The sequence below is a fragment of the Gracilinanus agilis genome, chromosome 4, assembly GCF_016433145.1.
Source record: "Gracilinanus agilis isolate LMUSP501 chromosome 4, AgileGrace, whole genome shotgun sequence".
Classification (NCBI taxonomy): domain Eukaryota; kingdom Metazoa; phylum Chordata; class Mammalia; order Didelphimorphia; family Didelphidae; genus Gracilinanus; species Gracilinanus agilis.
Genome location: NC_058133.1, coordinates 509,192,527 through 509,208,381, shown reverse-complemented (window position 1 = coordinate 509,208,381; position 15,855 = coordinate 509,192,527). Strand labels below are relative to the sequence as shown.

At 55.7% G+C, this 15,855-nt stretch overlaps 2 protein-coding genes across 4 annotated transcripts in view; both read left to right on the top strand.

Annotated features, from left to right (window-relative positions):
• EIF2B5 (eukaryotic translation initiation factor 2B subunit epsilon) overlaps positions 1 to 14,141 on the top strand; it is a 19,426-nt gene extending 5,285 nt beyond the window's left edge. The window contains exons 2-16 of the mRNA XM_044673262.1: positions 2,244 to 2,368; positions 4,696 to 4,881; positions 4,970 to 5,147; positions 5,244 to 5,324; positions 5,561 to 5,638; positions 5,835 to 6,147; positions 7,259 to 7,404; positions 7,595 to 7,733; positions 7,831 to 7,944; positions 8,208 to 8,315; positions 10,708 to 10,798; positions 11,847 to 11,970; positions 12,370 to 12,495; positions 13,152 to 13,262; positions 13,378 to 14,141. Of these exons, the coding sequence (XP_044529197.1) occupies positions 2,244 to 2,368; positions 4,696 to 4,881; positions 4,970 to 5,147; positions 5,244 to 5,324; positions 5,561 to 5,638; positions 5,835 to 6,147; positions 7,259 to 7,404; positions 7,595 to 7,733; positions 7,831 to 7,944; positions 8,208 to 8,315; positions 10,708 to 10,798; positions 11,847 to 11,970; positions 12,370 to 12,495; positions 13,152 to 13,262; positions 13,378 to 13,443 (1,986 nt within the window). The 3' untranslated portion in view covers positions 13,444 to 14,141. The remainder of the gene's footprint in view (positions 1 to 2,243; positions 2,369 to 4,695; positions 4,882 to 4,969; positions 5,148 to 5,243; positions 5,325 to 5,560; positions 5,639 to 5,834; positions 6,148 to 7,258; positions 7,405 to 7,594; positions 7,734 to 7,830; positions 7,945 to 8,207; positions 8,316 to 10,707; positions 10,799 to 11,846; positions 11,971 to 12,369; positions 12,496 to 13,151; positions 13,263 to 13,377) is intronic.
• A 1,361-nt stretch (positions 14,142 to 15,502) lies between these two features.
• DVL3 (dishevelled segment polarity protein 3) overlaps positions 15,503 to 15,855 on the top strand; it is a 23,028-nt gene continuing 22,675 nt past the window's right edge. Inside the window, exon 1 of one of the 3 annotated variants that reach the window (XM_044673260.1) lies at positions 15,503 to 15,701. In XM_044673260.1, coding sequence (XP_044529195.1) covers positions 15,541 to 15,701 — 161 coding nt within the window. In that variant the 5' untranslated portion in view covers positions 15,503 to 15,540. The remainder of the gene's footprint in view (positions 15,702 to 15,855) is intronic. The other 2 variants (XM_044673259.1, XM_044673258.1) reach the window with 2 other exon arrangements.

Sequence of the window (15,855 nt, the reverse complement as noted above, 5' to 3'; positions counted from 1 at the left end):
GACCTGGAGAGCATTCAGAGGGGAAGGAGCGAGAGGGACAACCTGGAGAGCGCAGGGGGCGTGGGGGGTTTGGAGAACACAGAGCCGGGATTGGGGGGATTGGGGTGGGGAAACCTGGGCAGCGGAAGGGACTGGGGGAGCAGAGAGCAGAGAGATGGGAGCAGAAGCTTGGGAAAGCTTGAGGAACCACTGGAGGACTTGGGGAGTGCAGGAGGAAGACCAGGGGTCTTCAAAGGGGTGCAGGGAAGAGCCAGGAGCTGAGAATTTGGGGCAGCCCTGAGGGAGGAGGCTCCTCTCCTCGGGCAGATATTGAAGGAGGCACCAGAGGACAAGGGGGAGGGGGTGTGCTCCTGCCAGTCGTATGGTATTCATGGACATTCATTCAGGAGCAGCCCTGGCCAGGGGAGGTGGAGGTTCGCCCTAGGGACAAAAAGCGCCTTTATCCCTCCCTACCTGTGTGATACAGAGAGCAGCCCCCAACAGGGGCTCACTCTTACTACCCAGGTCTGCAGACTGCTCCCCACCCCACCCCAGCCAGCTGTCACTTGCATTGAAGTCTGAGTCTCAGGGAGGTTCCTGCCAGCAGGTGGCTAGGGTCCAAGGAGATGATTTTATCTGAAGGACCTCCTGCCCTTAGGGAGAGATTTGGGACCATATGGTGTCAGCCCTTGGCCCTCTCCTCTGCCCATCCCAAATGGGGAAGCTGGGCTTCTAACACAAGGATGAATGTGTATGGTGATGGTTTGCTTTTTGATGGGGCTGATCATTTGGAAAGCAGGACCACTGAGGATTCTTCAATGCCCTGTTTTAGGAATGAGAAAACTAGGGGTCCTCAAAGCCAAGTGGCTTGTCTTCAGGCACACTGTGAGCAGCAGTCTAGTCTGGAACCCACGCCAGGAGCTACTACATGAGAGCTCAGGGCCCCAGGAAGAAGGATTCTGTGTGGCCTGTACTAGTTTCCAAAAAGAAACTGCAAGTTTTGATTGATAATTCTCTTCTGTCACACACATGTTCTGCTATATCTCTCTTTTGCCAGAGAACCCTCCCTTGCATAATAAAAAAGTTCATCAGAACCAGCTCACATATGGAAAAAGTATGCTGTTATGTCTAGTGCTCCTCTCTCCTAGTCTCCCACCTCTTCCAGGCAAGAGAGGGAGGAGTGTCTTCTGTCTCCTCTTTGGGACCAGGCTTGGTCAAGAATGGGGAAATTCTTAAGGGGAAGGAGAATAGAGGCTCATTCTGCCACAGGAGAAATGGTTCTAATTCTAAACACACATAGGAATTGTTTCCACTGTTGAGGTGGTTAAATTGACCTTGGCTTCCAAGGCCAGCTGCCAGAGCCTGTCAGAGGTTCATTTCTGACTTTCTGTTGGAGGGTTGAGAAATGTGCCAGGGCCAGCATTGGGGCTGTTAGTCCAGGAATGGGTAATCACAGCCCCCGGCCCAGCTCTCATTGGCAGCCCTACCCAGTCTAATTGGTTTGTTTTAGTTTAGCCCTGGGATGTGATGGGTCACAGAGAGAGAAGTAGAGAGGATATGAACAACTACCTGGACTGACCCTCTCATTTTATGGATGAGGAAACTGAGTCCCAGCAGTGTTGCTAAGGGCCAAATAGATTGTTTGGCAAGGCTGGGATCTGAACCAGCATTTGGGGGAGCCAGCTCCAGCTCTGCAGAGAGATCCTTGGGAAAGGAGCTCCCTCTATGGTTCTGTGTCAGGCTACCTCAGCAGCCAGCTTGGGCAGAGACCAGGCGTGAACATGGTCCTGACTCCCCGAATCTAAGATCATCGCTGCCCACTCCACTACCATGCTTCTAGTTCCTGGCAGTCGAAGGGCAAGGAAGAAGCTTGATAGGGATAAGGCTTTGACAGGCTTTGCTTTTGTCTAAGAGATCATGGAAGAACAAGAGAGGATGCCTTGCTCCACTTCCCCGGGTTGCTGGTCCTGTAGATGGGCCTCCCTTGGAACAGAGGACATGTTGGAAAATTGTTCAGTCCAAGCCTCCCTCTTCGAGTGCTTGGCAGTTGTTGGTTCTGCAGAGCCATGGGACACTGAACATAGAGATCTCAGATGCCTCTGAACAAGCTGCTGCTTTACTCCAATCTCTGTTTCCCTATAAGGAGCCAGCGCCCAGCCTCAGAACTTCTCAGGGGGGTGGAAGCCTTAGTAGAAGCTGAGGAAAGGATGGAGGGTATTCTCAGGACATCCACCAACTAAGGCTTTCTCTTCTCTGCTTCCCAGGCCCTCCTGCCCTTGGCCAATGTAGCCCTGATTGACTATACTCTGGAGTTTCTGACTGCCACAGGGGTGCAGGAAACATTTGTCTTCTGCTGCTGGAAGGCCCCTCAGATCAAAGAGCACATACAGTAAGGCACAGCCCTTCTCTCCCTTACATGCTATTTCCTTACCTTCCTTCCCCCCTGGAAACTTCTAAGTGGGAGGGATGGTAAAAGTGGTGAGGGGAAGAGGTGGCTATTTTAGGCCCCTCAGGACATCTCTACCTGTTGGAGGAGAGTGGGTCCAGAGCCCTGGAGAATACCTGGTGGTCCTACTTGGTTCCCTGCCCAGCCCGGTCAGTGGGTGTCTTCTTCACTAGAAAACTGAGGCCAAGTCTAATTTTGTGGCTTGCCCAGGGAATGGCTGGTCTCTCAATGACCACCTCCTTGCTTTTATTCCCTCTATTGCCCCTTGGGAAACGGCAAGTCTCTGGATGCTTAAAGCCCAGCGAAATGAGAGAAGAAAAGACATGTCTGTACATATAGCAGCACCCTGTGGGGTTGAGTCCTAGAGTGCTGTTATGCCCATTTGACAGATGAAGAGACTGATATTCAGACAAGTTGCTCAGATAATATTAGAGCCAGGATTTTAAATGAAATCTCTCTGAACTTCGGCACCATTACTTTCCCCGCTACCTCAAGTGCTGCTTCTGCTGTGGGTCCCCTACTCTCTTAGGGGTTCTTAGCACCTTCTCCATGCTCTGGGATCTCAGGGGCCATGGGATGCAGGGAAAGATAGGAGTGTTGACCTCCATCCAGCCCATAAAAGAAGGTTGGTGACACCCAGGAAGCTGGAAATCCTAATTATAGTCTCCAAATTCCTTTGAAGTTAGGGACGCTCTGCCAAGTGGGTGGGAGCTGGGAAAACTACCAAGGCCTTTAGCTTTCTTCCCAGTCACCAGACTGGCTGAGAACCTGCCTTGGCATCTTTGACTCTCCCAAACAACCCATGATTTTGATCTGGAAAAGCTCCTACATTTTTAGAGAAAGAAAAGAAGTCTACAGATGCTAGGTGGCTTGGCCAAAGGCGACTGCTAGCAAAGCTGGGATTCAGATCTAGGTCTTGAACTCAAAAGCCCAGACTTCTCTAAAGCTCTTTCACATGCTTGAAGACAGTGGTCAAGTTCTCCCAGGGCAACTCTACATGAACCAACTCCAGTGCCTTAGCTGATCTTCATGTGGTGGGTCATCCGCAGGCCCCTTTGCCACTATCTGGGCTGCCACTGTTCAGGCTGCCTCCTGATTTCTCTTCCTAATTTGGTGCCTTCAACTGACCTCCCAGAGCCCTGATGTGGGTTGAGGCTACAGACCTCTCTAGCTCTGGAAGCAGGAACTCTTCTTAACCACAGCCCAGGATGGCTTCCCTTCCTAGGCCACCATGTTATTCTTCTGACCATCTGAATAGCCCCCAAATAGTGTTTGGGTCACCTGTACTTAGCCACACTTCCCCATCTTGCACGGGGCTGTTTTTATACCCGTTCAATTTGAATCATTAGACTTGGCCCAGCATTTTAAGCCAGCTGGGCTCTTTGGGGATCCAGCCTCTGGCCTCCACCATGATAGCTGCTCTTCCTCCCAGTTTTATGGGTCCACAAATTTGATGCATAAGTCACCCATGGCCTCATTCAGGTCATTGATACAGTGGGGCCCAGTTCCTAACACTCAAGACACATTTTACTTCCAAGTCAGCCTTGAGCTTCTAATGACCATGCGCTGAGCTTTGCCTCATTGCCCTGTCATCCAGCTGACACTTCATCTGCCCCCTCCTTGCTCAGGTATCACTACTGGCAGCGCCTCCTGGCTGTTCTCCCTCCATAGAGTAAAGATGTCATTCTCAGGGTTGGCCATGGCATCTCCCTGCTCCAGGGCTTTAAATGGTTCTCAGACTTCCCTCTGGCCTTGAAGGCCCTCCAGAATCAAAGCTGTATTTTCCCACTCCTTTTCCTTCAATCTGTTTTTCAACCAGACTGGGTGTTTCTTTTTTCTTCCTCCCCCCCTTCCGCTACATTTTCCCAGGCCTCCTCTTATGCCTGAAATGCTCCCTTGAAGTCCTTGGTTTCCTCCTGACCTAACTCACATCTTGTCTTCTCTGAAGCCTTCCTTATGCTTGGCCATCATCAATCTCCCCTTCCCTGAACTTTCTTAGAGGGTTTTAGATCTCTGTTTTTATCCTCATCACATTCTATACACTTGTCTCCTTGCTTACCTAGGAGAACCTTTGTTAGCTCCATCCCTACTGTTCTGAGACGAGTTCCTTTGGGCAGACCCAGTTGTCTCCTCTTTACATCCTCCATTGTATGCATACAGCAGTCAGTTAATAAATATCCATAGAACTGAATTGCAGTCATACAGGACAAGTGGGACAAATGTGCCTTTTTTATGGCTGATCTCATCCTCTTCCCTTCCCTTCCCCCTAGGAAGTCCAAATGGTGCCTCCCCACGTCCCCCAACGTAGTTCGCATCGTGACCTCAGAGATGTACCGCTCTCTTGGGGACGTGCTCCGAGATGTGGACGCCAAAGCCTTGGTGCGCTCTGACTTCCTGCTTGTCTATGGGGACGTGGTCTCCAACATCAACATCAGCCATGCCCTGGAGGAGCACAGGTGTGAGTGGGAGCCTGCTGGAGATGGGCCTGAGCAGGCCGAGCTATAAGCCAATCATCTGCAACCTTTTCCCTCTTCACTTGTGCAGGTTGCGGAGGAAACGGGAGAAGAACGTGTCTGTGATGACCATGATCTTCAAGGAGTCCTCCCCTAGCCACCCTACACGGTGCCCTGAGGACAACGTCGTGGTGGCCATGGACAGCGCTACCCACCGGCTTCTCCACTACCAGAAGACTCATGGGCTCCGGCGCTTCTCTTTTCCCCTGGTGTGTCTTGATCCCCTGGCCTGAGGATGGGGCCAGGCTGGGTGGGACGAGCTGGAGGGACTAAGCTAAGGCCTCTCCCTCCTGCTTCCCCCACAGAGCCTGTTCCAGGGTAGCGGGGAAGGAGTGGACATTCGGTATGACTTGCTGGACTGTCACATCAGCATCTGTTCCCCTCAGGTGAGCTCATCCTCCTCGTCCTCCCAGGAAAGCTTGGTAGAATGCCATCGCCCCCTTAGAAAGCCCAGCTGAGCTGCTTCTCTGTCCTCTCTCTGCTGTTACCCACTAGTGGAAGCCTCTGGCCTCCCTGGGCTTCTCCAGCTGTTGGTGGAGTCTGGGAGCCGCGATGGACGGCTCCCGTACCACCACATAGTTAGGCAGAGGAGCAGTGCTTAGCCTGACTCTCCCCTTGGCAGGTGGCTGAACTCTTCACTGACAACTTTGACTATCAGACTCGGGATGACTTTGTGCGAGGCCTGTTGGTGAATGAGGAGGTAAAGGGGGAAAAGACAATTGTGCTCGTGGCTACTCTTGGGGAGAGAGGGAGCGGGGAGGGTCCTCCTGCCTGTCTTTAGGCCTGCAGAGCAGACTAGGTCTCTGGGCAGACCGAGAATGGGTGGTAGGAAGGCACCAGCTCTAGGCTGGATCCTGGGCTGTCCTCTGATGCTGGTCACCTGACTGGTCACCTAGGTCCTGGGCAACCACATCCACATGCATGTCACAACCCGGGAGTACGGAGCCCGCGTTTCCAATCTGCACATGTATGAGGCCGTGTGTGCTGACATCATTCGCCGCTGGGTCTATCCTCTGACCCCAGAGATGAACTTCACTGACAGCCCGGCCCAGAGCTGCACTCACTCCCGACACAACATTTACCGAGGGCCAGAAGTGAGTCTGGGCCATGGGAGCATCCTGGAGGAGAATGTGCTCTTGGGGGCCGGCACCATCATTGGCAGCAACTGCTCCATCAAGAACAGCATCATTGGCCCTGGCTGCCACATCGGTGAGCCTGGCGGGGCATAAGGGATGGTCCAGAGACAGCTGGTGCCTAGAAACCAGCCTTACCCCATCTACTGAGGGAGACAAGGGGCCTTCCTCCTTTCCTTATGTCCAAGAGGCCCCATTTTTAGCCCAGAAACCTTGGGTCCTGTGGCCCTCCAGACTCTCTGGGTCCTTGTATTCACTATCATCATCAGGCAAGTCACTAGCTTAGCTTAATGATGTCTTCTTGGCCTGATCACAACCCACTCTGCTTGCTCTGGGCCCCAGTGTGAGGATGTAGGATTGTCCTGAAAGAAAGTGATATCAATTTCAGGAATTGGTGATTTCATCCTTGTGGGCATTCCTTTGAACCAAGCAAGCCTCAGGCCACCTGCCCTTAGTGGACAGTGTCTGTGATTTGGCGCGTCATCTAGTGGAAAGAGGTTCTGCCTTTTTACCTCAGCACAGCCAGTTATCTACCACTGAGATGATGGGCTATATGGCTTGGCTTAGCTGGGCCTCAGTTTCCTCAGTGAAGGTGTTGCCTTTGGTCTCCTCTGGGGTCCCTCCTAGCTCTTATTCATCTACTCTTGGGGTCCTCAGGTGGCAGGGATAAGTCTGTTGCTGGCCCAGGCTTCCAGCTGGGTAGGGCCTACCTGTCAGAGCATGCTCTCCAATGGCCTAACCCTTGGGAATTTGGGGTCACCTCCAAGTCTCCACCTTCATCTCAAGGAAGCATTGGTAGAAATGGGGAGACTCGACTGTCCCTCTGCCCTTTGATCTGCCTACATTTCATGGACATCTGTCCAGGGCGAATCAGGTGTTTGCCCTTAGGAGACCAGAGGTGCCTTGCCTCAGATGAGGCCTAGTGGGCTAAGAATTTGAAGTCTTCCTATCTGGGTGTCAGGGAGGGTGAAGGGGTGGGGGGACTTTGTTGAACTGGTCAGGGTTGGGGTGAAGAACGGAGAGTGGTTGGGCCACTTGAGTACTTTTGAGTTGGGATGGGCTGGCAGGGTAGGGAGGACTAGTTAGGAATCATTTGGGTCTTTGCTCTCCTTGCCATCTGTAAGGAGGAATCCCAGGTTAGAAATAGCCCTTTTAGATGTTCAGAAGTCCTTCCAATTCTGGGCCAGGTGACAACGTATTACTGGACCGGACCTACTTGTGGCAAGGTGTTCGGGTGGCCAGTGGGGCACAGATTCATCAGTCTCTGCTATGTGATCACTCTGAGGTCAAGGAGCGGGTTACTTTAAAGCCACGCTGTGTCCTTACTTCCCAGGTGAGGTCCCATGCCATACCTAGATTGGGGAGTGGATAAGTGATCCCAAAGGTGCATCCCTCAGTCCTGGGCCCAATCAGGTGTGCCCCCATCCCCATTTGCTCTGATTCTTTAGGGGGGGAATTACCTGCTTCTGCCCAGACCTACAGCTCCTGGACCTGAGCCTGACCCTGACTCATCATCTCTCTAGGTGGTGGTGGGCCCAGATCTTGAGCTGCCCGAGGGCTCTGTTATCTCCCTGCACCCTCCAGATCAGGAGGAGGAAGAGGATGATGACCAATTCAGTGACGACTCTGGAGCTGACAGAAAAGAAAAAGTGAAGTTCACAGGTTGGGGCTCCCCTGCAGCCAACTCCTGGGCCATGGGGTGTGGATGCCCCCTTCCCCTCCGTGCAGAGCCTTGCTGACAGGGTAGGGCCTTTTTCAGGTTACAACCCCTCTGACGTGGGGGCTGCAGGCCAGGGCTACCTCTGGAGAGCAGCGGGAGCAGGCACCAAGGAGGAGGAGGAAGAAGAGGAGGAGCTTCGGCAGAGCCTATGGGGTGAGTGAGGGCTCTCATTCAGGCCAGGCATAGAGATTTCTTCTAGGACTTTGATGTTTGTGAGGCACTAGAATCTCCCAGCAGCCTGCTGGGGGTGGGGAGTGGGGAGTGGAGGGGATAGGTTGGCACTCCAGCCAGTTCTGACATTCGTCACAGATCCTCCCTGAGTGTAAATTAAGGTTCGCACCTGTGTGAGTCACAGAGGGATTTGTATCTGGCTCTTCCTGAGTCTCCCCCCATCCACCCCCATCCCCTATTCCTAGGACTCACAGTCAACATGGACGAAGAGAGTGAAAGTGACAGTGAGCGCAGCGTTGGCTCTCAGGAGATGGATAGCCGGGCAGGCTCCCCGCAGCTGGATGACATTAAAGGTGAAAAGCACTGGCTAAAGGTAGAGACGGGGTCAGTCAGTTGGTCAACAGACATTTACTCTGTGCCAGGCACTGGGATAGGCACTAGGGGTACTGATGCAAATCAAAACAGAGTCCCTGCCCTCAGGGCACTTATACTTAATGGGAGAAAGGGCCTGAAGGAAGCAAAAAAAGAGAGGCACCCAGTGCCAGGGCTGATGGATAAGTCCCAAAGCTGTAGAGGTGGTGGGAAATGGGATGGAAACTATGGAGGCCTCCTTCAGTGGAGACCCTGGAGCCTGTGGCCCTGCCTTCCAGTCTCATCCAGTCCCTCAGACAGGGATGGAGGGACCTGAGGAGGTGTGGAGGCCAAACAGTCAGTCCGGCAGCAGAGAAGGGTTTCCCAATGATATTCACATGGGGGTCCCTCGGCCCCATCCCATCTGTCTTGACCCAACATCTTAAGTATCTTGCTGCCTTCTTTGCCCTTGTCTGTCCTCCTTAGTCCAGTTCCTGCACAGTGGCCCGTTCCACAGCACTGCTCTGATGTCAGCTGGACTCTCATCCTTGTCCCAGAACTTTTTAGCCAGTGCTGTGATTCCCATTTAACCCCTGGCCCAGCTGTGGTCTCCCCCCTGCCCCTTAGAGCCACCCCCAGCCAGGCTGTGCCCACAGGGCTCTGCCTTCTCCTCTTGGGCAGTCTGCACATACCCTATCCTTAGCCTCACTGCTGCTGCTGTCCCCTAGTAGTCCACATACTTTGGGAGGGGGCTCACTGGCCCATGGTTCCTCCCGTGGCTGTCCTCTGCCACTCTCTATTAGAGACAAGTTCTCCATTTCTCAGCAACACACATTTATCTCCATCATTTGGAATTCCAACAGCTCTGAGATGGGGAGCTTTGAAATGTCTTCTCCAGCTGTCTCTTCCTGGCCCTCTTTCCCTCCCTTGGAGTCCTCTGGTCCCTGGCAGGCCCTCTGCCATCCCCTTGCCCCACATTCCACCATGACTGCCTGGACAACCACTTTTCTGTTAAGAGTCCTAGGCTAAAAAAAAAAAAAAAGTCCTAGTGTAAGAGTAAGTTGGCTCCCCTGACCTTCCCTCTGTCCCAAGTGATGGCTCTTCATCCTTGGGTGACACCCCTCCCCCCATCAGGACTCTCCATTCTCCTTCTAGGGCTGCAGAGAGTCAGCAAAGCAAACCCCGAAATGAAACTCCCTTCTATCCCCTACAGCTAAAGAGCCTCACCAGGGTCCCTGCCTGACTCACCCTCTCTTTGTCACAGCCGCATCTATTCTTGGCCTTCTCTCCACCCAGACCCACCCACCCACATTTATAGCTGCCGATGTCACCTTCTCTGCCACTGACGAGACAGACAGAGGCCATCTTAGGAGAGCACCCCCGGAGCCTCCCATTCATTGCTTCTCTTCCGTCCCAGGACTCCTTCCAGAAGCAGCTCCCTTCCCCTCAATAAGGCTGATCCCCCTCCCTCCCCATGTCCTCCATCCTGCCTCCTCCACAACCTTGTTGTGGCAGCAGGCATGTCTTCATTCTCCCCTTGATAACTGGCTGCACGTTCTTTGTTGAGAAAATGCTCAGGACTCCTTCCTCCTTCCCACAGCCCTTCTAGTCACTGTCTGCCTCCTGCCTTCCCTGTCAAGCGTCTTGAAAAGCTTTCCACTGTGTGAACACTCTCTTCAACCCTGATGATCTGCCTCCACCCACTCCTGACCTCCTACACGCACACGTACACACTTTCTCTCTGGCTCTGTCTTTTTGTCTCTCCCTCCCTCTTTGGCTCTCTGTCTCTCCCAAATGGTCCCGTAGGCCCCCTTCTCCAGGTTCTCTCTTGCCAGTCTCGTTCCTTAGGCCAGTGATGGGCAAACTGCAGCCCCCTGAAATGTTCTATCTGACCATGTGATATTCTTCCTCATCTGACGAATACAATACAGTGAAACTTCGAAAGAGTTGCCTTAGAAACAGACTGACAGATGAGCATTTCCTTTCCTTTGGCCCCCTCTGAAAAGCTTGCCCATCACTGCCTCAGGCCGATTCTGCCCAGACCCTGCTTCTCTGGTCCAGACCCATCTCTTCCTCCTCCATACACACTGACTTTTGGGTCAGGTTTCCCTCTGTGACACACTATGACTGTTGTAATATGGAAAATGGCAGGGTGGAACCAAGGGTGGATTTGCTGCAGGAGATATAGGAGGTTGGACATAAGATTAGGAGGAGGTGAAGGCAGGACCAGAGGCCGTCTGGTTTGGCTTTGGGGTGGGGTGGGGGTGGGAGGTGCACTTAAAGGGAAGCACACGGAGACAAGCCTGGAGAGATGAGAGGCACCAGGCTGTGGCAGGCCTCAAATGCCGCCTCCCCGAGTTGGCCGGGGCTCAGTCCACTGTCTTTGTTTTTCAGTGTTCCAGAATGAAGTGGTGGGGACCCTGCAGCGAGGCCAAGAGGAAAACATCTCCTGCGATAACCTGGTCCTGGAAATCAACTCTCTTAAGTAAGAAGAGTTTGTGCCTTGAGGGTCGTGTGCATGGCCCCTTGGGAGTGGGTCAAGCAGGCCGAGAACAACCCCCTTTCATTCACTGATGTAATAAGCAGTGTGAAGGCAGGGAGGTCCAGTGGCTAGAGAGCCAGAGCTAGCCTTGCAGCCATGGGCTAGACTTCCCTCCCTGGTGCTTGGAGTCGCTCTGCCAAGGTGCCAGTAGCGTTGGCACAGGCAGTCTGCTCACACGTCTTACTCCATCCTGTTTTAGTCATTTCTGCAGTGTCTGCTTTGTGCTAAGCACTACCCCAGGAGCTAAGAGGGTTCTCGATGAAGGGGGTGGTAGGGGGGGCATCTAGAAGCCTCCTCAGCCTGGTACCAGGCAGCCAGATGTGCCCCTCCCTGGCAAGGCATTTCCACAGTTCAACAAGTATTTATTAAGCCTCTGCCCACTGCAAGGCACCCTCGGGATACAAAACCAAACACGAAAACTCCCTTGAGGAGGTCATGGAGTCATTGTCCTGGAGCTGGAAGGTCTTCGGGGTCTTTGAAGCTTCTGGGGGCTACATCAGAGGAGGAGGAAGATTTGAGAAGGATTCCAGTTAGGAGACACTTCCTGTAGCCTGGAGGGAAGCTAGAGATTCCCAGAGACAGGTGAGGGGAGAAAGCCTTCTGGGCACCGGAGATTCACAGGCAGAGCCGCACAGCCCCTGCTTAGACACTTCTGCTTTGGCTGGAACCTAGGCTGAGTACAGACGTGTCACCTGCGAGGTGCGGGAGGGAGAAGCCCTGCCCATGAGCAGGCTCGTCAGCATCTGGGCTCAGGGGCTGAGAGAACTTTGGGGCATGGACAGAAAGGATGTGGTGAGCAGCACCCAGAGCCCCAGGCACATGGCGGCCAAGGGGGAGAGGAGGCAGCTCTGCCCTCCACAGCCAACTGCCCGACCTCCCCTCGAGTCTCAGGCTTCCCAGGCCTTGGCTGCCCGAAGAAGCGAAGCAGCCCCGGTGCCACGTAAGGCCGACGGCAGCCCAGCTGTAGCTGTGTTTGCTCTCCTTCTGGCAGGTATGCTTATAACATCAGCCTCAAGGAGGTGATGCAGGTGCTCAGCCAAGTCGTCCTGGAGTTCCCTCTGGAGCAGCTCAACTCCCAGCTGGACCCCAACCGCTACTGTGGACTCCTGTTACCTGTGAGCAGAGCCTCCGTGCAGCCAGGCTAGGAGGGCCGGCAGCAAAGGGCCCTCCCGGGGGACCTCAGAAGTGACTTAGGGCTGAGGTGGCCCCAAGTCGTGAAAAGCTATTGAGCCAGGGCCAGCCAGTCCCAGTGAGAACAGGCAGGAAGGCATTAGCAGCCTAGACTTGGGATCCAGGAGGGAACAAGCATCTCTTTCTCCTTCCATTCTTTCTGGGGAGCGTCTCCTTTCTCCTTGGTGCTGAGCTCAGGGCCAGCGTGGGGCGGGATGAAATGGCAAGGAAGGGGAGGACACTAGGGTTAGCATGAAGGGCTGGAAGGAATGCCTCCATTCATGGTCGTGGACAGTGGAAAGTCTCCAGGCCTCCCTCACACCACCCACCTTCTCCCTTCCCAGCTGCTCCGGGCCTGGAGCCCCGTGTTCAAGAACTACATCAAGCGTACAGGAGACCACTTGCAGGCTCTGACGGCCATCGAGGACTTCTTCCTGGAACACGAAAGCCTGGTCACCTCCATAGCCAAGGTGCCTGGGATCCCTGGGCCCAGGCAGGGCAGTCCAGACCCAAAGGGAAAAAACCAAGTCTAGTGTGGAGCTCGGTCTGTCTCTGCTATCTGCATGCCTGTCACACACGGGCTTTCATACACCCCTGATTCACACACGCACCCTGTCTGCCCCAGAGGGGGGTGTTAAGCTGTCGTGAAGGCCCACAGAGGCCACTGGGCTGGAGAGCTTCTGAGCGGCCTCCCTCAACTGTCTGCTTAGGCAGTGGAGGCCCAAAGGGGAAGGGCCAGCGAGTGGCACCAAGCGCCAGTCTGCCTGGGACATGAAGGACGGGGAAGACAGCATGTGCACAGGCAGATGTACTACCCAGGATGTTCAGAGAAGAGATGTACGGGCGGCTTTAGGGGCCAGAAATGACCTTAAGAGGATCTGTGGCCTGAGATTTGAAGGAAGCCAGGGCTGGGAGGCTGAGGTGGGCAAGAAGGTTCCAGGTAAGGAAGGAGACGGCCTGCAGAGGGAAGGCTGAGTGGAGGCCAGCCAAAGGTTAGAAAGGTGGGCAGGGGCTGAGTTGTGAAAAGCTGTTGTTATAAATGTCCATCACAAGCCTTCACTGGAGCCCCGGGGGTCCTGGGGAGCCAGAGTGGGGCACTAAGCTTGTCTCTGCTGGCCCTCCACAGGTGCTGATGACCTTCTATGAGCTGGATATCCTCGCTGAGGAGACCATCCTACAGTGGTTCAATCAAAGGGACGTGCCAGATAAGGGCCAGAAACTGCGAAAGAACCAGCGGGTGAGTTTGGGCCTCGGAGGACCGGGACCACGAGGCTCGGGGGACTCCTCAGCACTGCGGCCAAGGACAGTGCTGTGGCCCTCCCTCCAGGAGCCCTTTGCTCTGCTTTCCACAGCTACAGAATTTCATCCGGTGGCTCAAAGAGGCAGAAGAAGAGTCATCGGAAGATGAACAAGACTGAGGCTCTGCTAGGGCTGCCCCGCAGACGTGGCCTCCCGTCCTGGACCCTGCAAAAGAGCACGTGTGGATGAGCAGCCACCCCCCAGGCCAGGACACAAGCCCCAGGCCCTCCTCAGCCTGGAGTCTGGGGCCTGGGGAAGAGGTGACGACCTGCAGGGAAGAAGCATCTGCCAGGGGACAAAGCCCCCAAGTCCGGGGGTTGGGTCTGTGTCAGTCTCATCCCCAGGAGGACGCTGATCCAAAGACCACGGGCTCCCCTTGGCTCACCTGACCTCTCTTGGGGCATTGAAGTGAGCCACTGGGCCCCTTTGCTGCTTGTATTGACAATTTGAAAAAAGTGTGTTTTGTTTCTGCCCTATTCTGCCTTAACTGGCTCCTGAGGACCAGCCAGTGGAGCTCGGGGATGGTAGTGGGGCCGGGGTGGGCCTGGGGAGAATCCTCCCTCCAACCCCAAAGCTGTGGGGCTTGGAGCCAGGGCAGGGCCAGAGGAAGTCAAACTTAGGCTTTCTTCCCAGGCAGCCCTGTGTTGGGACACCTTGGACTGCTGTTCCTGGAGCCTGGTGGGCCTCTTAGGGCAGGGGGTCGGGTCAGGAGGGTGGCGAGCACAGCCCGGGTGGCAGCCAGCTGTGGGGGCCCAGGAAAGCAGCCCTTCCTGCCTGTCTCACCACCAGGAAACAAATAAATCTTGGCTGTTCCATCCTTTCTAAGCCCCTCTGCTTCCGGCAGCCCCTGTGAGGAGCACAAAGGGAACAGAAGACTGGCTCTGCCCTCCCAGAGGCTGGTGGGGCGGGATAAGCCAGGAGCACAAATGACTGTTCAGACCATACAGCAGTAAACAAATGGCCGTGGAAGCCTATTGATGAGTGTTGGAGGCATTCGGAGAGAGGGAGGCTTCCAGCTGAGGCCCTCGGAGGAAGCCTCCCAGCACCCTGACAGGATTTCTACAGACCAAATGGGGGGGGGGGGGACACCTGGAGGAATAGCCCGAATAGGGCGAGATAGGTTTGGGCCCCCGAGTAGACCATTCCATGGAGCTGTGGGAAAAGATGGGGAGGGCCTGGAGTCGTGCCCTTCCCTTCCTCCGGTCTTAGAGCAACTCCCCGAGATAGAAGATGGGACAGACCCTGGGTTTGTCTGCCCGACCCTTCCGGTGCCGAGGCTCAGACCTGGCCTTAAAGGAGGATTTCCAGGGTCGTCCCAGGTGCTGATTAGAGTAGTTAACCATGGCCTGGTGGTTCCTACCGGGGTGATGCCCCGAGACCTGGCTGACCGCCAGGCCATTCATCTGATGGTCACTGGTACTCCGGCATCAGTTTTCCTCTACTGTAAGATGGGAATTGTATCAGCTGAGGACGTGGCATGGTATGCTGACAATGGACGCAGAGACGGGGAGCCCCGGCCTTTCCTTTCCTCAGAGGCTCCCCCTAAAGCTGAGCTGCCCTGCCCTTCCTCTGAGGCCCCCAACTTTGTGACCGCCTTAGTCTGAGCTGGGAAGAGAGCCCAGATCCCAGCTTGGCCCGGCTCCTGGGGGCTAGGCTAGGGGTCTAAGGGCCCGCCCCCATCTGGAGCCAGTGGGCAGCTGGTCAACCGCCTCTGGCTCCCCGTGGCCCTTCCCCACCCTCCGGGCCACCCCTGAAGCCCCCGAGGAGCTGTCGGCCCCCGCCCCCCATCCGTTCAGCTCACAAAGGATGGGAGAGCTGGCAGGGGCCTTGGGGCTCTTCGGGTCCAGCTCTCTCGCTTTGCGGAGGAGGAAACTGAGGCCTCGCGCCTTGGGGGCGGCGCCAGGTCCGGGGAGCGGAGGAGGGACGGTGGCCCGAGAATCCCGGGGCGGGGCTGCTCGCCGGAAGAGTCCCCGTCGCCTCCAAAGCCAGGGAAATTGGGAGAGCGGAAGCTGTGGCGGGCAGCTGGGGAGGGGGAGGCGGGGAGACGGGCGGGCGGCGCTGGGACCCGGGGGCGGCCGGAGAACAAGGGAACCGCGGCTGCCGCGGGCCGGAGAGCGAGGAGCCTAGCCGAATCCAGCACAGCGCAGCGGGGCCGAGCGCTCCGGCCGGGGCCGAGGCCAGGGTGCCCAGGCGCAGCGGGCAGCAGCGGCGGGACCATGGGGGAGACCAAGATCATATACCACCTGGACGGCCAGGAGACGCCGTACCTGGTGAAGCTGCCCCTGCCCGCCGAGCGCGTCACCCTGGCCGACTTCAAGGGCGTCCTGCAGCGGCCCACCTACAAGTTCTTCTTCAAGTCCATGGACGACGACTTCGGGTGAGCGCGGCCGCACGGGGGGCACCGGGCCAGCTGGCCGCCCGGCGCACAGCTGCTGCCCGGGGGGCGGTGCCGCCGCCGCGGCTCCGCGGGCTCCTGGGCTCCCGTGCGCTGTGATCGGGAAGGGGCGGCCAGCGGTACACAGCAAGGGGGA